This window comes from Haliotis cracherodii, unplaced genomic scaffold, assembly GCF_022045235.1.
Source record: "Haliotis cracherodii isolate W230 unplaced genomic scaffold, xgHalCrac1.p SCAF_7, whole genome shotgun sequence".
Classification (NCBI taxonomy): domain Eukaryota; kingdom Metazoa; phylum Mollusca; class Gastropoda; order Lepetellida; family Haliotidae; genus Haliotis; species Haliotis cracherodii.
In genome coordinates, this window is record NW_027266330.1 from 27,246,976 (window position 1) to 27,271,632 (window position 24,657).

Below are 24,657 nucleotides of genomic sequence, written 5' to 3' on the forward strand. Positions count from 1 at the left end.
AGGTATACAAAGAGATGCAAATTAATAGGGAAAGACATCAATACTAGGTTCTATTATCAGGCTATGGTCAGTAGCACAAAGACAGACAGGGAAGCATACAAGTACAGGGGCTGACACTTTCCATCTGATTCAAGGAAGTACTGGCTCCACAAACAAGGTACAGATCAGAAAGTTAAAACTTCCAAAGAATATTTCAATTCCAGTGCTTACAACACAATGCACACCAACAACATCATCATGAACATTACAGATCTAAAGTGAGAAATATAACAAGTGACATAATATTTATGGAACATTCTTGTAATGGGTATCGAAAATATACAAACTGTTCTTAATCAGAAACATTACAAATAAAATAGAAAATAAAAATCAGCGTCCCTTTAGCTGTTCAAGCACAAATTATGTAAATGGACTATAACTGACACATTTCACTTGAATTTGAAGTGGGACATATTTTTTTGTCAAACTGAATTAAATGACATCTTCGTAACAAAATATGGTGAGTAAAACCAAGGTATGGGTGACTAATGGTTTATTGGCAGACATATTTACATAGTCCTGTTAGTATCACACACACACATTCTGTATTGTCAATAATGTATATAAATTGAAAATAATTCCCCAATTTCTCTTGTATTTGTGTAGTGGGTTAATGTGGTAAGTACAAACAAGGTATGGGTTGCTGATAATTTATTGATAGTCCACATATACATGGTCCAGTTAGTTTCATACCGACTCAGCTGATTGTGAAACTGACCAAAACGGACTTGTTCATGCAGTTAATTCCACTCTATATCACCACATAAAGAGCCAGTGCAACTTTCTCTAATAGCAAACAAATGCTTTTGAAAAAGACAAAGACAACTTGCTGTCTCCAAACAATTTTCCCAGCTCCAGTTTTCCCATACACTCATGCCCTGAATCTCAAGCACATGTCGGCAATGATAGTCGTCATGAATTAAGGGAGTCTTGACAATCTCAGTAACTTGTTAGCGTTAAAATTGCCGTGTAAACAATGGGAAATTCCAAAAATGTGAAGTCTTTCATTTCTACAGCAACTTTCCTGTATTCAAAGTGTTCTGAGACAATTACATTTTCAAATAGACACTAGAATCTCGTCATACATGATGCCAAAGAACTGGGTATCCAATTTGTGTCACCTTTAACATGTTTAATATAAAATGTCAAGGCCAGAGAATAATTCCACAGAAACAGATTGCACTGGGTGCAAAAGGTCAAACAGCAGGGAAAGCTACACTGATTTAGTACTGAAAATCAGTGACGACACCTGGAAGTGAACAACACTTGATGTATAGCTGAGATTTGAAGGACAAGATTGTTTGCTGTCTGTCATCACAACCTGTACCTAATCAAGTCAAGGCAGAACAATGCGCCAGTGACTGATATCATGAGCAATGCTCCACACAGTCCGGGTATGAAAACACACAATGAACCAAGTCACTAGGTCAGGTGAATGTGACAACCATTATACGAATGTGGATCCACTTTTTACCAAAATATTGAGATCATAAATTCTGGCTGAATCAGGACAGGCCTTGAACCATACAATATTTCTGCAGATGTCTGTTCAAAGTCAGGTGTTCTGTTATAGGTTATTAGCAACAAACATTGATAAATATTTGAGTATACAGAGGAATACAGATTATGTCAAAAGTTTGATGTCTAAAACTGTAAACAGCACCAACCTTACACTGTTTCAGTATGAATTACCCAGTATCAACTATAATATATCACAATGATACAACCTTCACTTAAGTAGGAGAAACTAATATCAAACTTTTGACGTAACCTGGAAGGATGCAAGTTTGTAAAGCAAACAATGAGTATGGAGGCAGTGTGGATACCAAGCTACAAGTGGAGGAGGGTACTGGTCTCACCATTCAGCTTGGAGGAGTAGTAAGGGTTGCCAAGGTTACCAGTCCCCTGACTGCTAGAATATGTCATCTTTGGTTCATCTATCAACTCGTCCAGTTCAGAGCTATAATAAGGGTTGCCATCCTCCCCGGTGGCCTGACTGACTGTGATGGATGTGACAGTCTCCACAACCACTGAGCTGTCCAAGTGTTCTGTGTGGTAATGGTTGCCCTTGCCCCCAGTCCTCTGGGTGCTACTGCTCTGTATCACTGGCTCTACACCCGTCTGGTCAAGCTGGGATGAATAGTAAGGGTTGCCTTCATCACCTGTTTCTTCATAGCTGGCGCTAGACAGAAGGGACTCATCCACAAGTCTGTCCAGTTCAGAGCTGTAGTAGGGATTGCCCTCACCACCAGTACCATGTGCAACCTTGGTGGCTGACATGGATTCTATGACAGCAGCCTGTCCAAACTTTGCTGTATGATAAGGATTGCCTTTGTCTCCAGTACCTTGTATATTTACAGCTTCCATCTGGGGTTCTACACTTGCTTCCTCTAACTGAGCCTTGTAATATGGGTTGCCCTTGTTTCCAGTACCCTGAATGTCTATACTTGTCATCTGGGATTCAACTCCTGATTTTTCTAGCTCAGCCTTATAATATGGATTGCCCTTGTCACCTTGACCTTGAATGTTGGAACTGGTCATCAAAGACTCCACACTGGATATATCTAGCCCAGATTTATAATATGGATTTCCCCTGTCACCAGTACCATGTACAGTTGTAGCTGCCATTTCTTCCACTATCTCAGAGTCATCAAGATCCTGTACATAATACGGGTTACCTCCATCACCTGTTCCTTGTACACTGGTGCTAGTCATAACAGATTCTGCACTCGTTTTCTCAATGTCTGCTTTGTAATATGGGTTTCCTTTGTCCCCAATTCCTTGAACACTCACAGAAGACATATGTTCCTCAACCCCAGATGTATCCAGTCTTTCCTTATAGTAAGGACTGCCCTCATCCCCTGTTGGCTGACTAGACCTACTGGTCTGTAAGGGCTCTATGCTTAGGTTCTCAAGCTCAGCTTTGTAATAAGGATTGCCACTATCACCAGAAACCTGCTTGGTTGAGCTTGTCATCAGAGCTTCAACTAAAGAGATCAGATGGAATCATTGCAGCAATAACCATAGTAGCTTACCTGTACACATTAACCCTCTATACAATCAGGTTTCAAATACATCTTTAACTCTAAAAGAGATCTTACGTCACAATGACATAATAGTGACATATGGGTGGCATTTTATTTTCTGTAACTTTCTTACAGGTAAAATGGTTACGGGACACCACATATTTTCATCAAAAGAAAGTTTAAGGAGAAGTTACTGATGATGAAAATCTCTTAATTGAGTGATTGTGGCCATGTGAAAACAAAGTCACATGACCAAAATGCTTTACAATCAGTCATCAAGTTCTCTTAAACTTAATGTCACACTTAAGACTATCTGTTTTCAAACATAATTGGAATGAATGCCCTTGACCTTGAGTTAAGAAGGGTTCATGATGGATTTGCTATGACATCAATTTTGAGGAATGCCTACCAATGGACCAAGTTGTGATCAATGTGACCTATGGTGACCTTCACCTATGTCAGTAAATACATGAAAAAGAACAAAACTACCCAGGAATATATCGCAGTGAATCCATTGTAAACAAAGGTTGTAACAACAACAACAAAAGTCAATTTCAGGAAAACACATCAAGTCGCTCTCATCCTACAGGACAGTGTTATTACCTACATAACAGTAAATGATCACAGTAGACTCACCTTCAACCTGCTTGGCTGACACATCTTCTGTAGCAGCTGCAGAAGCACGTTTTTCACCACATTTGCCAGCATCAAACTCCTTCTTGAATTTGTCAGCTATCTCCTTGTTCTTAAACTTGATAGCCAGTTGTTCCACCTTGCCTTCCTCTTCTGAGAAGTCCTTAGCATACCAAACCCACGACTTCCCATCACCTGAGGCCATAGGCTTGAGTTCCAGCTCAGGGGTGATGACGTGGTTGCAGCAGACTTTGTAGATCTGTTCTCGCCTCATCAGCAATCGGTAGCGGTGAGAGGATTTGTGTTCCAGGATCTTCATTGTGCCAAGACCCCTCTCCTTCCACTCACCCTCACTGAACCTGAGAATATAAAGAAACATCAAGTGCATGATAGCTTCATACCATACCATACCATACCATAGCTTCTTGAATTGTGTGAACATTCATGAATGACCTTGAGAACGACTTGATCTGCAGCATAAGCCGTACATCGGACCCAGGCAGCGACAGATGATAAATCTGAGACATGAAACCTTTCTGAACAAACTGCGTCATGAGTGGTACATTCAAACCAAGCCCGTAAGCAGTGGTCTGTACATGTATACTTGATTATAGAGTATGCAAAAGTTTAAGCCATCATACAAAACTTCTTCAACAGGCCAACAATGCCATGGAGCATGATACAACATTAAGTAAGTTGAAGATAATAATCTAATAATTCCCAATTCCTGGTTGAAGTTTGGTCTGTTGCCCACTCAGCAATATTCCAGCTATATGAAGGCAGCCAGTTAATAAACAAGTCTGGACAAGACAAGCCAGTGATTGATATTGTGGATAACACTGTGATGGTACCATGACACACTATCACCCAAGTCACCGAGTCGGATCACCCTATCCATTAAGTAGCCACTTACGCCCAGAATAGGTTGCTGGGGACTTGTTCTAACCAGAAATCCCCACAGGGTGGAAGTTACTAAAGATCAACATACCTGAAGAGCTTTGCCCTCTGTTCAAAACGGGTTATTTCCTCCTCTTCCCCAGTCTTCACATCAACTTTGTCAGGTAAAGACACAATAGGTTCAAAATAGATGTGAGAGTCCTCTCCATCCTTATTGACATAGTAGTCCCCTTCTGGAGATTTGGGGGACGTCACAGAGGCCTTGGCTTGAGGAGTCTTTGATGGGGTAAGGCTGAAGGTGAACTGAAATGGGGAGCTGCTTTCTTTCTTTTCTTGGCTCTTCACTGGAGTTGAGACCTTTCCGAGATTAAACTGGAAGCCTCCAGATCCATCCTTCTTGGCAGAATCAGCTGCAGAAGCAAAGTTGAATCCTGATGATTTGGGAGCAAAACCAAACCCAGATGTAGCTGCTGGAGCTGCTCCAGTTGTTGTGGGCTGAGGATCATTAGACTGCAGCATCTCAGCCAAGAGGCCTCCAGTGGTAGAATCAGCTGGCTCACTTTTAGCTGGGGTTGCTGGAGTGGACGGCTTGGGTGAGAAACTGAATCCATCACTACCAACACCATCCAACTTAAATCCACCTCCTCCAAGACTAAATCCTCCGGGTCCTATCGTGGATGCATCTGATTTCAGGATGTTTTTAGCAGCCTCTCTCCCTGAATCAACTGCAGTTTCCTTTGGAGAGTCTTTAGCACTTTGTGTTGGCTTTGTAGAAAATGAAAATCCACCACCAGACGTTGCAGAGCCCAAACCAAATCCTCCGCCTTCTTGCTTCTTCCCAAAACCGAAGCCTCCTCCTCCTGCTGCTCCACCAATCTGGAATCCTCCTTCACCAATCTTAAAGCCTCCACTGGAAATACCTGGTGCAGGTTTGGTTGCTTCAGCTTTCTTAACTTCCTCTTCAGCGCCTGGCTTGATTGTGTTACATGCTGGACATTTCAGTTGCTCACCCTTGTTCACACAGTAGCATCCCTCACATTCCCAGCTTCCAGTTTTAGGTTTGAACATGTCTGCTAATGACTTCTTTCCTTTAGGATCCTCTTTTTTCTCAGCTACTTCACTGCTTCCAATAGCTTCTGGTACTGGTTTCACTGGCGAGTCTTCTATCATATCCTGGGATTTCTCAAAACATTCTTTGAACTGACCAGCCAATTCTGGAGTCTTAAACTTGATGGCCAACTTTTCCATTTTCATTTCCTCCTCTGCAAAATCCATTGCAGACCAACACCAAGCTCTGTCAGAGCTGGTCATTGGTGTCAGTTTCATGTCTTTGGTTATGTTGTGATTAGCACAAATCTTCAAAACTTGCTCACGTCTCATCAGAATTCGGTAACGTTTGGCAGTCTTATTGAACAGAATCTTCACCTCACCGATGCCCCTTTCCTTCCACTGATTGGTATCAGCATCAAACCTAAACAGTCTGGCCCTCTCCCCGAATACCTTCTCTTCATCCTCCTCCCCTGTCTTCATCTCCACTAAGTCTGGCAGATCAATAACAGGCTTGAAGTCAACATTGGGTTCATATTCCTCAACCTTATCCTCCTCATCTCCCTTAACGGGGGTTGTCAGAAACGAGTGCTGACCTGTCTTTAATCCAGAGAATCCTGTTGCTGAAGTGTTGGCAGCAATGTTAGAAAAACTGGGCATGGGGCTTCCAGTGTTTTGTCCAAGAGTAAAAGCAGAGCTAACTGTTGAAGCAGATGAGGGCCCATCTCCCGTTCCTCTCTTCATAGCATCAGCTACAACTGGTGTTTGTGGAGTTATGGGTTTGGTTGGTGTAAAGGTAAATCCAGCAAAAGGCTTGGGTTGATTTGCTGCAGGCGTTTCGCTTCCAGGACTGGTTACCTTGAGTGAACTTTCCTTCAGTTTGACTGTTGGTGATGTTTTCGACTTGTCTTCCTGAGGTTTGATCACTGGGGTAGTATTGAATGTGAATCCACCAAAAGATGACTTAGGTGTTTCGCCAGATTGGACAGTCTTCTCCTCTCCTTGTTTGGCAGACAGGGCTGCAAGGGCAGCTGATGCAGGCATTCCTGACTGAGCCTGGCCAAACACTGCAGGTGAAGATCCTGTAGGGGTCTGTGTTGTGGTTGGTTTAAAGGCCTGAGAGCCTGAGATGGTGAATGGCGATGAAGTTGCCACAGCTGGTTTTGGAGTTGAAGCTTCAGATTTCTTCCCTGCTTCCTGTATTCTCTGAATGACTGACTTTAATTTCTGAGCTAGTTCAGCATTTTCAAAGTTTAAGTTCACAGTCTCCTCTCCCTTCCCATCATGCTGGGGTCTCTTCCATGTGACCAACTGCGGGGTGAAGGCTGCCACCAGCTTCAGTGTATTAATATCATGGTTGAGGATTATCTGATTCGTTGATAGAGTCTCCATCCTAACCCGGCCACCCTTCTCAGCACCAAAGAAGAACACTTTGACATTACCTTCCTGCTTGGCACCAATCTTCGATGTGTATGTTGCTTTTCCTTGGAAAATACAAACAACTTCCGCAGTAGACGCACTGGGGGAAGTAGTGGATGTCACAGCCCTGTTAACAAGATTCTGAGCCTGCACCTGTGGCATCTGACCAAAAGGTTGAGGTTGAGCAGGGACAGCCTGGGGACTTGTCGCCTTGGTCAGAGGGGTTGAAGCAGTCTTAACACCAGCTCCAAAGTTTCCTGATGTGAAGAGTGGCTTCTGAGCCATCTGTGATGCAAGGGTTGTGGCAGGTTGAGGCTGAGGTTGAGGTTGAGGCTGAGGCTGCGGCTGATGCTGATGCTGATGCTGATGCTGAGGCTGATGCTGAGGCTGATGCTGATGCTGAGGCTGATGCTGAGGCTGAGGCTGATGCTGAGGCTGGGCTGCTGGCTGACCCAGGTACTGAGGAATAGCCTGAGCAGCAGGACTTGGTGCTCCCGATGGAATCTGTGCATGTATTGCTCCCATGTTATGAGGAGAATCCTTGCCCATGATGGCAGCATAAAGGGAGGGGGTCTGGTTTATTGCTGATGCTGTCGTAAGGCCATGGGGTGAGGAAAAGTATCCTGGACCGGGCATTGATGTAGCAATGTTAGACTGACCATACTGTATTGACTGTCCCCTCAGAGAAGAGGCAAAGAAGCCACTTTGTGGCATCTGAGGTCTGTTCTGGGGAGCATAAGTTACCGTTGAGCTCCCCTCAATGCCTGCCCTGTTTCCATATGGCCATTCAAGGTGTGAGTCTGGTACATAGTATTGCCCATGAGGGTGGGCTAAACTTTCCTCAAAGAACTCTCCTTCAATGAAGTAAGGATTCTCATCATCATCATCCCCTTCAACAACATTGGACTCATCCTTGCCCATGAAGCCAGTGTGTCCCATGAGGTTGGTCCTACTACGTGAACGAGGAGATGGAGGTCTGTAGCCAGGTAAGCCTGCTGGACTAGGCATCTGGTATCCAAACTGAGCAGGAGCCATTCCCTGAGGAGGGGGGTAAGGTGGATGGTAGGGTGAGGCCATGTGAGGTCCAGGTGTAGACAGACTGGAGTAGTTGTACTTCTGGCTCAAGTTAAGTTGGGACTGAAAACAAGAATTGTTCTTTGCTGGAAAAACATGTCGCATAGGAGGCCGATATAGAAAAATTATGAGAAGTATTTCAGTCGTTTGTTTGCTCCTTTACGCCACACTCAGCAATATTCCAGCTATAAAATGGCAACCTGTAAATAATCGCTTCTGAATCAGACAATCCAGTGACCAATATTGTGAGCAACAATCCATGCACACAAACAACAGAGTCACCTAATTTGACCACCCAAGTCAACCAGCATTGGTTGCTGGGGATCTTTTCTAACCTGGGATCCCAATGGGTATTCATTCAAGCAAAAACATCATCTGACCAATAAATATCCGCAAGGTTCAGAGAGTGACTGACCAGGTGTTAGCCTGCCGCAGCAAGGTAAACCAGCAGTGAAGATCATGAGCAATATTCTACATCACTAGTGCATGACTACACAAGCACAGGATGCTGCTTACCAATAATAATTGTTAGCAAAGCATTACGTCAAGTCCCTCTTGAGTAGACAGTGAGAGAGACATTGTGAGACATTACATACAAATAAACACGAAACTTTTAAAACATGTGATATGTTGTAACAATAAGTCAAAGTGCCACACCAAATAACAGGGAATTATCCCAACACAACTGTAAGCTTCACCTTAAGCTGTGTGATGACTTCTCTGTTCTCCCTCAGGGCCTCCACAAGCTGACTGTTGAACTTGACCAGCTCCTCATTGCGTTCAAGCACCATCTTGACCAAGGACTCTTGGGAGCAGGCCAGGGAACGGATCTTGGCATCCATGTGCTCTGGGCTTGGTCTGATGTGTCGGCCAGCCTGTCCAAGAGTACGTAACATTGTACATTATTAAAGCCCCATCTGCGGTAGTAACTACCGCACTCTAGTGGGCGGAGCTTATACAAGTGATCTGACAGGTCAATATGACGTCATGATAACACATACATTTCATTGGTTAATGCGTAAACGGGTGACGTCATGTAAACACCCACCCACGTGGGTCGTTTGACAACAAGGACGTAAGTTTTAATGGTAATATAAATATCTACCAAACGATTCCAAGACTTTTTAACAAACGCGTACGTCTTTGGTTTAAAAACCTACCTGCCATGTCGTCTTCACATCTTCATAAAATGATACAGTGGAATGTCCACGATTTATCCAACACAGTCCAACACACAAATTATATTTCTAGATCTCTGGACAAGAACGAAATACGTTTGTCGTGATGCATATGAGCAGTGTAAATGAACAAGAAACATAATATGTGTTGGGGCACCAATCGTTATCCTGTGATGGACGGTATATCTGCAGTTTATAAATAGCATTTCTCACAATATATACGGCAATCAGTGATTTCAACAATGTTTTTCTTCGTTGTGTTCGTCTTGCCTCATCTGGAATCTGGATGACAACGATCGTGTAGAAAACCCTGGTAATGGTCAAACATATTTTCAAGTGATCAAAGTAGTTTTTTTGTCGTTTCCGTGACATTTTTTCATTGCCAAGTAGATCTAGCAATGTATTTTGGCAAAGTCACACTTGTCCGATGAAGCCCTTATGCTGAAGTAACTCGATCCGTGAAACTTGGCGGGTCCCAGTGACCCACATCCCTGTTGATTGGCATGCCAAGTGTCATTTGCATAAGGCCATCCATATTGTTTGTATGTGTTTCTCCCCTCAAGCCTGAACTAACCAGAGAGCGGGCGGACAAAATAAAAATATTACTTATAAAAAAATCTCTTTCAATAATTGTGTAAGTTATTTTATGACATTTAAAAAAAGGGTTTAACACTTGGTACTAGAATCTAGTCTATGAATTAATTTATGATTTAGATCGATTCGCTTTGCTTCGGAAACGAATTTTTAATAAACAACGGAACAAAGATAAAGTTGACCTGGTTCTTTTATGACGGTGCAATGGTAAATCTAGTAGTATTTCTTTTATTAGATCGGTGCGCAATTTTCCACGGCAGGAAAATTGAGACACGAAGACATATTATTTCACGTCGGAATGACGATATAAATAATAAAATACGGACAGCCTCACAGACTTCGAAACGATGTTCAGATAAATATTAGTTCACATTAATTCTGTCATGTGAAAATGGGTTTTAACATTATTTTCATCAAGCTTACATTCAGGTCGCTGGCTACTTCGGCATTAACACATGTTTTGTCTCGAAGCTCAAAGCAACAATGTTTCTCTCAGATACATTTTTCTCTCCATTCATGACGAACATCTGTCAAAATGTCAATGCCTCAACAATTTTCCTTGGCAGTTGAATTCAACAATGTAATACACACGGCCTCATCACAAAAATTTCTTCCAAATACCCACCACGTGATCAGGGTTACGACCTTTGGATAAATTAATAAATTAATTTGCATTTTTAGAAAAGATTTTTTTTCGTGAATATTATTATTAAAAAATATCCTGTACATGGTACTTTTGGATTGCACTGCATATTTCTTTTATTACTTTCTAAAAAAAATTGTTTTCCCCTTTCTGACCACGCGATCTCCTAGCAACCACGCCCCATGAGCGCATCGAGTTGCTGCTTACAACTGTCAAGAACTTTGCGATTTCGCTTGTCTTCAGTATGAGCAACAAAACATTTTCATGTGAAGCCTAATTTGACGAAGAGTTGTTCGAGATAATCAGGAAGCCTTTGGTCATTTCGATTATGACATTGGTGACTTTATCGTGGAGAAAGTTCCAATTCAAGATGACATCATTCAGATTCACAACTCGAATCGACAAGATGGTGCCTCTCTTCCCGCCCTTGCAAGTGCAACAGAAACTTTGATAAATTCTGTGCCGATTCTTGGGATTAGTGAATCAATGTGACAGCTAGATTTCATTGTGGCACCAGATGAAGCCGAATATGTATGTTCACACTTCTTTTGTCAACCATGCGTGATACGGCACAGGCAATCGCAGTTGGGGAATGGTGCGGCCACCATGTTGCAGAAATTCGTCGATTTGAGCACATTGCTTCTGGACTGAGCTAAATAAACGAAGTGTTTGGAGAGATCGTAGATACTTGGGACTTGAAGAAATGTAATTAAACGTTGCAGCAGATGAAGGATTTGTGTGGACAAAACGGGAAAGGGATCCCAGATTGTATTTCAAAACTTGTGCGCGAAGTGTATCCAAATACCCCGAACAAACATACATGGGACAAGTGTGGATCTAATGATCAAACTCAGTTTTGTGTGTGAAAATTCTGTGAAAGAAAAGGAAATTCATCATTAAAGTTGTCTTGGAATATATGTATTGGAGTTTTCGTTTATCGTAAGTACAATATTATCTGGATACGCCTTCTGTAGGTCAAAACATCAAGTATATTTCGTTACTTATTTACCAGTTGCTTATGTGCATTGTTATGTTGATACACGTGACATATTCATCTATTGTAGTCAAGCTGAGAAATATTGGCGGAACTTCTGGTGCTTTCAAATTAGGCCCCTTCCTAAACACTAGTTGAAAATCTGTGTAATAATTTAAGTTTTATGAATATAAACTGATTATTTTGTGTGGCACAAATCTAACTGTTGAATGCAAATGACCAAAACTAAACAAATATCTGTAATTTTCGGATTGAACTGAAAGAATCGCGTCGTCAATTTCGTATTTAAGTATCGTTACTGTTACATTAACCGAAATTGATGTTCTGCTGCTGTTCTGTCGTAAAAATATGCAACACAATTCACTTTGACCACAAATGCATTGAATGTGTCACATGTACATTTGACCATGTGCTTTGCTATTTATAGAGCAACCGTAAATAAGCTCCGCCCACTGTGATTGATGCAGACGCCAAACACGATCGATTCGATTTTTTAGGATAAAACTACAGAAAATTTATTGACTTAGAGCCATTTATTGTATCCATGGTTAGTCATTCAAGTTGATACGAAGTTTGACGGTCAATGGTCATCTGGTTCCCGTATGTTTTTCAAAAAACCTCTCCCGACACTCAGTTGTGTTTACATTGTCAGTCATTGTTCGAAACTGAAACACCGCCACCTTGCGGGCTATTTATAGTCAGGGTGGGGCTTTAAGTCATCAACTGAATTTCCAAGTGAAAAAAACCACGGATACAAACCAACTTTCAAGATCAAGATTGAAAGTCATGACGTTAAAACGAAAAAAAATTGGGGTCCCTAAATTCAATCATAGAGGAGTAAACTGTAAGAACTATTTGGTTGCTAACACAGGTGACATAGATTTCTTCATCTTTCATTTGACTTTTCATATAATATTTAGTAGAAGATCGCCACTGTTTCAGTCCGGATATTATTTGTGACTTACGTCAGATGTATTGAAGCTGACTTGAGCTGCTGGAGACTTGGTCCTGGACTTGTCCCTGGGTGTACTGTGGTCTGGGGACGACACGTCTCCATCCATCTGGATGGCTGTTGGAGTGTGGTACTGACTTTGCTCTTCATCATCATCCCACTCTGTCAAACAAGGGACAGGGGTGAACACTTCCTCTAAATTGACAAACTGCTGCAGGGACCATATTAAAATCTAACTCTCAAATGTGGTCAATAGATCTGTGATATGTTGGGGATGGAGGTGAATTTTTTGGGACAAGGTGGAAAAGTCCCCGAGTTTGATTCCTATTTGGTGTCTCCTGCCTTGACACTGCAGAAATATTGCTTGAAAGCGGTGCAAAAAACCCACCCACATATTTGTATACTTCTAGAAGACTGAATGATATGTTATGACGCTGAAAGCAAATTGAAGCCATATCATTAATAATCACGTCTTGGCAAGTTAGACCAGTGATTGACAGCCAGGGATTCACATGGGTCTATATAGTTTCAAATCCATGAACTCAGTCACAATTTTGGGGTATGAACATGAGGGGCCGAGGCTGATTTTACATTATTTCCAAGAACTTAAATTTTTCTTCAGCCTTTCACAGATTGAGATTTATATGTCAGTGTTTTTCATACCAGGATAGACATGCCAGTCATGTAGCATACGGAGTCTATAGTTCTGGTTAGTTTTATGATTCAAATAGCCAAACTGATTTGCGACTCACATGACTCACAATGTAAAGTACTAGTGTCCATGCACAATTTGTACGAGTGTAGAATGCAATATCTTTGTGTCCAATAAAACCCTGGACAGTACAAGTAAAAATCTATGCTCTGAGGTACAGTGACACAGAAACAGCTAACTCTCACACTGTAACCATAAACAACACAAGTAACAATCTATACCTTTGAGGTACAGTGACACAGAAACAGTTAATTCTCACACTGTCACAATAAACAGCACAAGTAACAATTGCACAGGAATTCAGAATTTTAAACAGCATAATTGTTTTTTAGCTGTCATGTTCACTTACCTGACACACTCATCAGCTGCGACTCAATCTCATCTAAATGTTGCTGCACCGACTTGTTCAATTCCTTGAAAACATTCAACATACTTAGCCCAGAGGAATGAAAATACATTGCAAATGAGATATCTGGCCTTATAATCATGCAGCTCATTTTCTCATGACAAGTTCAAGCTTTATATCTGGGTAGACCATTCATTATTCATACTTGTACTTTCATAGTCATGACACTATCTGAACAAACAATGTTACATCCAAAAAGAAACAAACTGCAACTGTGCAACATTGTTACATCTCTGACCATAAATACTTCCTGTGTTTCTACAGCAAACTGTGCACAATGTGATATACCGTATTCGACGTAATAAGCGCACCGCTCTGATCAGCGCCCACGGCGATAATTGCTAATATATTGGTTAGTGAACAATCCCAATTAGCACCCCTTCTGATTGATCAATGTACACAAGACTTAAATATTTGCGTATAATACGCACTCGTGCGTTATATGCACCCTTAATTATGGGCAATGAAATTCTGGAAAAATATATCTGTCGTACATTAACATTTCAGGCTGTCTGCATAAACCACGAAATTTATCTTTCAACTGTTTTTTTTTCACCAAAATAATATTCTAATGAGAGCCCCCCATTTCTAATTTTGAGAGCGCCCTGGGCGCTTATTACGTCGAATATGGTACACATTGAAACAAAGTAACAAAACTTTCCATATTTTCTCATATGAAATAGTCAATTTTATAAATAACATCCGGTATAAACTTTCAGACAAAGTACATTTCTTTTTGTTCAGAAACTAACATTCTAATACAGAAACCAAAATAAGTATCTAATGACATGCATTGTAACTTCATGGCAATGCTTATTTGAAGACGATTTAATTGCTCCCTCTTTCTTAGCATCACATGATATGACTTGGTACTGACCATTTAGCGAAACATACAGTGGTCTTGGAACTTACATTCCAGCTGGTATTAGTGGTATCATTAATCAAAATAAGATCAATGTCATATGTACATATTCTAAAAAGATACATGGAGGTTCAGTATATATGAAATTGACAGTCAGGGCTCGATTTAACCATATAAAACATTGACTTAGTGCATCCTGATATAAATGCAACCTATTATCTTTTTATACATGCACCTGGTCCACGTCAAAATTTTATTAAAAAAAAATAATGCAGTGACAGCTGCAGTGGCTTTGTTTGTGGAAGAATGTCAGATTTGGCTTCAAGTTCTACCAGTAATGTTGGTGCCCGGGATGACATTTTCAGAATTACATCTGCCACAAGTGTAGGAAATACCACTGCCAGTATAGTTCATGGGTACCGATATCAGAGCAACCTGGTTTAGACTGGTGCATCTACTGGTACTGGTCAACATGTTCAAATCTATAGGTAGTTCCTTAAATCGAGCCCTGCAAGTTGCTAGCTCCCTAACTGTTTTCCAGTCGCGAATATTCCATCAGCACTGATCAGTGCACACTCACATGTTTCTTATCTCCTTGCAGAAGATCAAAAGTACGATAGATGGCATCCCGAGCTTTTGTTAAGAGAATCTGGTGTTGTTCTCTTCCAACAGGAGCATCCCGAGATCGCTCCTGCTCTGCTAGAACCTTGTATATCTAGAACAGCAGAACATTGGCATACAGTCTTACCATAACCTAGCTATCAACACTAAGATTACAGCATCGACGTTGGTACACTTGGTATTGCATAAACAATACCTTCTGCCACAATGCACAGAAGGACAACATGCAGTGTTCCACATTAAGCACAATGTCAAGCGCCCTAGTCATTGCCCTTATGCTCAAGATGTAGGGTCCCAAGATTCAAATCCTGGAGAAGTAAACCTCAAGGAACCACTTTAATTGCAAACACTGATGCATAATTTATGGATCATAACTGATGCAAAACAATTATGTTTGTGTGTTTGTTGTTCAATACTGGCTCAAGAATATTCCAGCAGCATGACGGCGGCTTGCAAATCAACAAGTCTGGACAAGGCAAACCAGTGATTGATATGAGCAACGATCCATGCAGCTGGGGTATGATGACATGCAATCATCCAAGTAATCAATCCTGACCTACCGCTCCATTAACGTGCCTCTTACAACCAACATTGATTACTGAAGCAATTCTAAGCTGGGCTTCCTGCTTCTTGAATCACTGCATGCTTTCAACCCCATATTCCCTAGCCATTGAGGCTAAATATGTTGTCATTGGGTGCATATCATAGTTTTGGATGTTACATACACAGCCTTAGTGTACTGACGCATGACAAATCGCATCATAATTGTACATCTCTGTATTCTGACTAATCTAAATAAATCCATAAATCCATCCATTCACTGTATACACAACACAACATTTCACACACCTCTAGGAACACTTACAGCGTCCTTTCACACATGAATAATCATTTGTGTTCATTGATCATAAAATTACTTACCTTTGCCGAGTTGAGTGAAGCATATGGCGTATGTACTTTGTCAAATATATTGATAGCATCCTCGTACTTGTTCTTCTTCATGGCTGCACAGCCAACAGCGTACTGGACCTCGGAAGTGAGCGCTTTAATGGTGGCCTCGTCCAGGTCCTGGTCAGTGTCATCCTTGAACAGTCTGTGCTTCGGCATAGGGGTTTTCCGGTTCCTGGCAACATGCATCACATTGACATTCCATTTTTTGTCACATGTTACATGCTGACCAGGATTTAAGATCGGCTTATTTTTCTGAGACACTGCCTACGTGTCCTTCAACATTTCCTGAAGATACTTTTCGAAGTTGGCAGTATGGAGCAGCCACCAAAATTCATGCTAGTCAGCTAGCCTGAGGGTACTAAATTACATTGATCATGCCATTTGTCTCCAGCAAAATCATTGCATATGTATTCATCATGTTGTATTGCATCGATCAACGCATTTGGGATAAGATGACATGCATCAACCAAGTCAATGAGCCTGACCACCTGATCCCGTTAGTCGCCTCTTACGACAAGCATAGTCACCTTTTACAGCAAGCATGGGTTGCTGAAGACTTATTCTACCCTGGACCTTCACGGGTCACTCAGGGTTCTCGAGACACGACCTATTAAGTAAGGGTTTCATGCATCATATCTGAGTTAACAATATGCCATGGACCACATGCAAGACTTATAATTAATCACCAGCCCTTACTTATCAAGTCGGTTCAACATTTCCAGGGCCTGCTCCCAGTAAAACTCTGCTCTGGTCTCAGTGTCGGCAACGTTCACTGTGAACTGTGCCCCCAACTGCTTCATCTCAGTGGCCTTCACCTCCAGTGACCTGGCTATGTGGATGATGAGGTTGACAGACACCCCGTGACTCTCAACGAGGCGGACAGTCTCTATCCCCCGCTGCAGGGTGTGGCGCATCTTGGAAAAGTTGTCCCTAAGTACAAATAAGATACAAATCATCAAATGTGCCGACTCTTGCACATGATACATCACCGATGAATCTAGGATAGCAACTAAGGGGATGATGGGGGAAAGGAGGAGAGAGGGGGAAAGGAGGAGAGAGGGAGAATTATGCATTACGTTTTGCACAAAATGGTACCAGTGTAGAATTTTACAGGACATCTCTGGGATTTCAATAAAAGCAAATTCATTATTCTATCATAAAACTTGATACTTATTCATGTTTTTTTGTTGGTTTGTTTCTTTGTTGTTTAACATCGCACTCAGCAATATTGCAGCTATATGACCGCTGTCTGCAAATAATCAAGTCTGGACCAGACAATCCTGTGACTGACATCATGAGCTTATCCATGGTTATCAGTTCTACATAAAATCCAACTTTCTTCCCTTAAATTTCTCACGTATGCAACAAGAAATGAGCAATGTACTTTATGGCAAGGTGAATACTTTGTTCACCTCTGACACATATTTCTGGTGTACTTGTTGATAATGAATCTCAAAACTGAAAACATTTATTAGAAATCTACATCAATTCGGTGCTGAATGCCGCACTTAGCAATGTCCCAGCTATATGACAGTGACCTGTAAATAATCAGGTCAAGAGAAGAAAAAAACATAATTAAAATTATAAGCACCGTTCATGGTCAGGCTACATACTATCAACCAACACCAGGTCCATTAGGTTGCCTGAGACCTGTTTTAAACTGGATTCCACACAAGGCTATTGATTGACAAAAACAACATAGTTGTGGGAAAAAGTGAGACTGGGTTGTGTAATAGGACAGAAAACTACTTGAAACCTACTTGACTGTGTTAGTGTGGAATTTGTAAGCTGCCAGCCACCAGTCTGCCTGCTCCTGTGTACACAGTGGTTTCGTCAGACTCAGGGGTAGAAAGTCTGGCTGCGTGGGATCACTGTGACCCATGTGAATCATCTCCTGGTGCCTCAATGCTGCACAGCGAACCGACGCAATGAGAAACACATCTGTGTCGAGCTGACACAAAGACTCCGCACCACCATCTGACATGTTTTTCACACTGTAAACCAAATCCTCAAAGATGTCAAAGCCGTAGTAGGGCTGAGCCTTGTCTTTACAGGAGTATCGTTGTAGAGCCAGCCATATGAAGTTGGTCAGACTTTGGGGGTGGAGTCTGTAGCAGCCCAAATCGAAGGATCGCATCTGGCTCCGGGTAGGAAACAGGAGTACGTTGTCCGTGTAGGTCCGATTCTTTATCAGGTAGGAACTGTCTTTCTTTGCCCTCATGTCTGGCAGAGTGAAGACGGTGTCGTACAGCTTTTCTCGGCCTTGTTGTGTGCAGTATTGCTGTCTCAGTTTCTGTGTCCATGTTGCTGTGTCTCCCTTGCCCAGTGCTTGTAGAGTGTGGCCTGTGGAAGTAGTTGTAACATGAGGCTCCTGTATCTCATGTGTATGCATCGTGGAGAAATTCAAATGTCAACTGTTCTAGTGAGTGAGTTGAGTTTAACGCCGCTTTTAACAGTATTCCAATTATATCGTGACGTGTCACCTTAATGTGGGAGGAAAGACCGAAGTGATGCAGGTCTCAGACGTTTACCACTTCGGTGAAACCCACGAGCACGGGTATGGTGCTGACTAACCTAGAAACATAATCGGGGCAAACCGGGTCCTTCATCTCAAAAAGAACCAACACTGACATGTTCGTTTTAATCTTTCAAACCACTAAGTTTATGAATCATGTCTTATCATAATATACAATCCAGATCAACATAGGTATGTCATGCTTTTCACAACATCATACTTAGACAAAGTGTCCAGATACTGTTTACTCATCCTTGTCCCTGATACTATGATAATTGACTAATGCCCTCACCTCCCTGGCTGCGTCGGAAGTAGCTGATCATGTGCAGATGTTCATACATGCTCTTCATGCCCTTGCTTGCTGACACGAACCACTCGGACCGCGAGTCTAGTGTGATGATGGAGTTGTTGAGAAGATAGCACACTGAGGCCAGGGGGATCACATCCTTCCACAACAGTACACCCTGACATACAAGCATCTGATGAGGAGGTGCCACGAAATACCATTATTTCCTTTAGTCTAGTCAATTTCAAGAATGCCAGTACAAATACCATTTTTGGTTGGTTTGTTGTTTAACGCAATATTCCAGCTATATGACAGTCTGTAAATAATCGAGTCTGGAGCAGACAATCCAGTGATTGATATCATGAGCATCGATCCACGCAATTGGGATCGAAGACCGTGCATCAACCAAGTCAGCGAGCCTGACCACCCGATCCCGTTGGTCGCCTTTTATGACAAGCATACCAAGTAGCTCTTTCTTCAAGCCAAAAACCCAGACCATTTGTATATCATCTTTGGGGAAATGAGACAAGTGTAAAATGTTTGACAGTTGGAAATTAAATGTAATGGTTACATTAGCTGTCAGATCAAGAGATCCAAATGCTCATAAAATTCAGGTAATAATAATGTCTCTCTGCAATATCAATGCAGAGAAAATAAAGATTAGAAAGTGATTAATGACACACAAAATTGAAGAAAGACAGCTACACTGGCAGCAACATCATCACTTTCATAGAATCGTCACAATGATGCATAACCGCTTGCTACCACTAACAGTCACATTACAAACACAGGGCTACAGTTGCCAAGTGGTGTCTCAGCTAAACACTCATGACAAGAAAGAAAAAAGCAGTAAGATTAAAAGTTGTCAAAAGCAATGTGAAAGTGTAAGCCTTAAAGTACACTGAGCAATAATCCTACAGGGATGCAATGAACACTGGCATGGAACATACAGATGCTCATTTCCAGGCCTGAACGAACACTGACTGGGATTTATGATTTGACTCCAATGAAGAGACAAGTTACCTTTTGGGCTCTCTTCAGCAGCAGCGTGCCGCAGGAGAAGAAGAACTGGCCGGTCATCTCAGTTAGGAATGACATCCAGTCGTCGTCGTCCTGCTTTTTTGGAATCTGTACAGCTTCTTGAAGCACCTGGTCAAACCTGGACACACGCAACAAATGTTACTCTATGGTCCTACACAGTCCATGCCTTTTTACCACCCAAGGATTTATAAAGGATTCCAAACAGAAAGCCTTGGCAAACAGATTGTGGAGAAAATGATATTTTGTTCAAAATTGGGATTGGGATTAGCATAGTTCCTATTTCCTCAAGCATAATAAGTGAGGAACTGGATGATACACTAACAACATTAAGCTTCCATGGCACAGAGGGTTGTGCTCCTGTATCTAGTCAAATATACGTGACAGGGCTGTAACTTACTGGTGAAGAACCTCAGCACAAGCAACAGGTTCCCTGTAACATAGACGCAGGTACACGGCATTCCTCAAAGTGTGCAGGAACTGGGTGTAGAATTTTAGGTCTCCACTGCAGCCAGTCTTCCCTTTGTAGGCCTAGAAGATGGAGAAGATAAATGATTATGCACCATTTATAACAAAATTATTTCCAAAAAAGCAAGTAGTCTAAAATTGGCATTAGTCCGGGCCAGTTCAAGCAGAAAGAGACACAGAGACACAGACAGACACGGCGAGTCATCTTGGTGAAAGAGGAAATCCTGGAGATGGAGATCTCAGATATTCACTACTTAGTTGAAACCTACAAGGACAAGTATGGTGTTTACAAATCCAGAAATATAATCGGGGGCGAACCAGGATTCAAACCACAATCATAGGTTTCTCGTGTGCCCAAGGCATACATCTCTGCACAGAGAAGTGCATGCCTTGCGTTAGATGACTGGGCCCCCCTAAGGCCAAATAGTGTAAGCATGTTTCCCATTGCTGATGACCAAGCTCGTTAGTAAAGACAAGAACAGAGGTGCTGCCAAACAGTTTCAGAACAGAACAAATGCCTTATATGCTTGTGTCAAGAATCTTGTGCCCCAGTACTTACATAGCAGACATCAAGGAGAGTTTCATACCACTCCAGGCTGTCTGTGAAAGCCATGGTGCGGTCAGTCTGCTCTGCCACTTTGTAAGCATGGTCAAGCTTCCCCGACTTCAGGTACAAGCGTAGCAGCTTCACTCGTAGGCTTACATCTTCTGGACGTTGTGTCTGCAACAATAAATATGACTCTAGTACTCCTTGACACAACAACATGCAAGGAAGATATTCTACAGGTAAACATTGGATGTAAACCAAAGACAGCAACAGTTAACCTTTGAGCACATTAATCCTTTTAAGTTCTCCAAACATGCTGCATTAATTTTCCCAAACACTGCAAAATTGGACATTTTGTACAAGAATTTTTGGAGATGCTTAATTAGTTACCATTACTTGTTTGAGTTTGTTTATCTGACTGGATAGTTGCTGTTTCAAAACCTCAACAAATTGTTAGGTCACTTTTGATGTCATCAAGTCGGCTCACACAGTTCAGAGTGAGTGAACATACTGAGTGCCTGCTGGCAGTCTCAGGACCAAAACAATACTGTCAGACAAAATATTTCACTTCAAGTAAGTCAGATCAGCTTCATTTTTTGCAATGTCCGTTCAGCTGGTAGAAGTTTGTGCATCCCACTACTGACACATCGACTCAAGAGAAGATGGAATGGTTAAATCTCTGGAAATTTTATAGTTCATAAGAGTGATTGAGTGAATTGGGTTTAACGCCGCTTTTAACAGTATTCCAGTTATATCACGGCGTGTCAGCTTAATGTGGAAGGAAAGCCCGAAAAGATGCATGTCTCGGATGTTTACCACTTCGGTGAAACCCACGAGCACGGGTATGGTGCTGACAAACCTAGAAACAATCGGGGCGAACCGGGATTCGAACCCACAATCATAGGTTTCTGGTGTGCCCAAGGGACGCAACTCAGCACAGCGAATCACTGCGCCTTAGACGACTGGGCCACCCGTGCATGCCCCCTAGTTCATATGAATGTACATGGACACTTACCAATTCTGATGTGATGAGGTTTTCTAGTTCCTGGAAGTTTTCATCACCACTGTTTTGGGCTATCATCTCCTGCACAAGAACATGACATTATGACTATGGGCAAAATTGATGTGTACATGTAAGCTCTATGAATATATCTTGAAATGACACAAAATACATAGCACCCAATTATTATTGCTAATATTTGTTTTGTTGTGTTGTGTTTTTTTAGTCACAAATCAGGTGAAGCTAGGCAATGACAGTCACTGAGAGTCCTTGAATGGGTAACCGCGTTTTGGCAGCTTGGTTCCTTAGAGTGAGTGGGTTGGGTTTAACGCCGCTTTTAACAGTATTACAGTTATATCGCGGCGTGTCAGCTTAATGTGGGAGGAAAGCCCGAAGTGATGCAGGTCTCTGGCGTTTCCACTTCAGTGAAACCCACGAGCACGGGTATGGTGCTGACAAACCTAGAAACATAATCTGGGCGAACCGGGATTCGAACCCACAATCATAAGTTTATCATAAGCTGTAACCACTAGGCTACCCAACCTCCCCCGTACTACCCTTGAAGATCAGTGTTAGAATTGGTCTTCACTCTTACGTTTGACTGGGTTGATACGAGCAAACCCTTTGAGTATTTGAATGTGGTCAAGGTCTGAAATGAGTTTAGAACACTCTTGGAGTGAGTGAGTTGGGTTCAACACCGCTTTTAACAGTATTACAGTTATATCACGACGTGTCAGCTTAATGTGGGAGGAAAGCCCGAAGTGATGCAGGTCCCAGATGTTGACAGAACAGTCTTGGACACTCCCGCACACACATTTTGTAGCAAGGGGGGTTCCCATCTTAGGCTGCGTTTGAGTTTTCCGCAGGTTCGGCAGTAAACTCCATCCATTCTTTCAGTCCATGAAATTCTTTAGATTTTATTACTGATGAACGTTTTCTCATTAATTTTACTTTCATAATGGGGAATTTGAAGATTCAAACATAGACATGGTCGGAGAAAGGTTGAGAACACCCCGGGACACCCAGGCACACGTGTAATTTGCAGCGGTGATGTCTCACAAGGGGTGGCTAATTTTTGGTGGCATTGGTACCAGCAAACCATAAACCAGGATTCGAACATGGTCGAGAAAGGGGTTTAGAACACTTTGAGATACTCCGGCACACACCAATTTCATTGCGGCGCCTCAGTTCTGATGGCATTGTCAATGCAAACTATTCGAGGATTTGAATATAGACAAATACTTTTGTGAACATTTCACTTGGAGTCCGACATTGCTGCTTGCAGCGATATTTATTGTTGTTACTATTATTATTCAACTGCAGACGCAAAATTCCAGCTATATAACAGCGGGCTGTAAAATAATGTCAGCAACAATCCACATTGCCGGGGTACAGTGACACACAAGTCACCAAGTCTAAAGTTGCCTCTGATTAACAGATGTTTGCTAATAAACAAAGATGATAAGAAATAGGTTTGAAGAGCTAGACTCAGGCTCTGAACTGGTGGCAAAAGTGGCTATTGATGTCCTCACTCACCCTCAGTCTGAAGATAACATCATTCCCAGGGCAGGTTTGCTCTGCTTTCTCCAGCCAGAACTACAGCAAACAAAAGCAAGAAATAACACAGGTGAACTCTGATGACGATCCACAACTTTCCACAGCTCTTACAGGTTTCAGATTACTACAGTTTCCAGGACGTTGACTGTCATCAAAACTGTCATGAAGAATTTTCAAAATCTTAATGTAGAAAGAGGAATGTCCCATCCAATGTTTAATAATGAAAACGTCCTAATGCTGTTTGTCTCGTAAAGTCACTGTTCCCATAGAAATGTACTCTGGATACCCCAATGTCTTAAATATTTGGGTTAACTGGTTAATGAGGAAGACCCATATTATATTAAGTGGGATATTTCATGAATGCCAGCTATCAATAGAGTTACACATACATGTCCATGTATTCATTAAATTAAATTTTAACTCACTCTAGCTCGTTCAGGATCCATGGGCACCTGCGTACACAGCTCACAAACTGAAACATAAATAATAAAAAACATCAAACATTCAAAAAGTGAAACCAAAACTCAGGACAGTGACAAAACATTGCTGTACTGATCAACAAGAATACATTCTGTATAACAATTTGTGGTATTTACTGTTAGTGGATCTGATAAAACAAGCAATCTGTGTGAGACAAACAATTACAAGTTATTCTTTGTAAATAATCTCACATATCAAACAGGTAACAGAAAAGTCAGGTAACAATCAATATCACTCATAAGATAAAATACAGTTTCTTTGAAAACGAATTAACACAGCAATACTGGTGGTCATATAAATACCACCATGTTGTTGAAAATGTTACTAGCATTGGTTTAGCAGACTAGTCAGAATACCTTCAACAGATTGACTCAGGATCACAGGCTAGAGCCAATTTGCATCCCTGCAAGTGTTTAGTTCTAAAACTTTCTAAATTTGATAACATTTTCACAATGATCATGATGATGCTTCAAATATCAAAGCAACTCACTTTTGATGATCAAATCTTTCTGCGTGCCATCAAGCTCCAGGGCCCTGAAATGCACACAGTTGAGGTGAAATACATTGACACCGATAATTTCAACGTAGAAACGACAATACTGCTGCCATTTGAGCCTAGCATGCATATAGTGGCATAACGGCAATGTGTTTTCTAAAAGTCCAAGTGAGGCAATGTATATTGGTAAAATGAAAAGAACTAGTTGGCTTGTAAATATCA

At 41.7% G+C, this 24,657-nt stretch overlaps 1 protein-coding gene across 1 annotated transcript in view; it reads right to left on the reverse strand.

The window, feature by feature from the left end:
• The window catches only part of LOC139447053 (RANBP2-like and GRIP domain-containing protein 8), a 42,626-nt gene that overhangs the window by 12,625 nt on the left and 5,344 nt on the right, over positions 1-24,657 (reverse strand). The window contains exons 4-21 of the mRNA XM_071228209.1: positions 24,430-24,473; positions 23,885-23,931; positions 23,439-23,498; positions 21,918-21,986; positions 20,915-21,076; positions 20,288-20,418; positions 19,873-20,008; positions 18,856-19,027; positions 17,809-18,391; positions 16,745-16,978; positions 16,019-16,220; positions 15,057-15,191; positions 13,558-13,621; positions 12,510-12,658; positions 8,834-9,010; positions 4,687-8,198; positions 3,702-4,057; positions 1,899-3,026 (exon numbers count right to left, since the gene is read on the reverse strand). Coding sequence (XP_071084310.1) covers positions 1,899-3,026; positions 3,702-4,057; positions 4,687-8,198; positions 8,834-9,010; positions 12,510-12,658; positions 13,558-13,621; positions 15,057-15,191; positions 16,019-16,220; positions 16,745-16,978; positions 17,809-18,391; positions 18,856-19,027; positions 19,873-20,008; positions 20,288-20,418; positions 20,915-21,076; positions 21,918-21,986; positions 23,439-23,498; positions 23,885-23,931; positions 24,430-24,473 — 7,361 coding nt within the window. The remainder of the gene's footprint in view (positions 1-1,898; positions 3,027-3,701; positions 4,058-4,686; positions 8,199-8,833; positions 9,011-12,509; positions 12,659-13,557; positions 13,622-15,056; positions 15,192-16,018; positions 16,221-16,744; positions 16,979-17,808; positions 18,392-18,855; positions 19,028-19,872; positions 20,009-20,287; positions 20,419-20,914; positions 21,077-21,917; positions 21,987-23,438; positions 23,499-23,884; positions 23,932-24,429; positions 24,474-24,657) is intronic.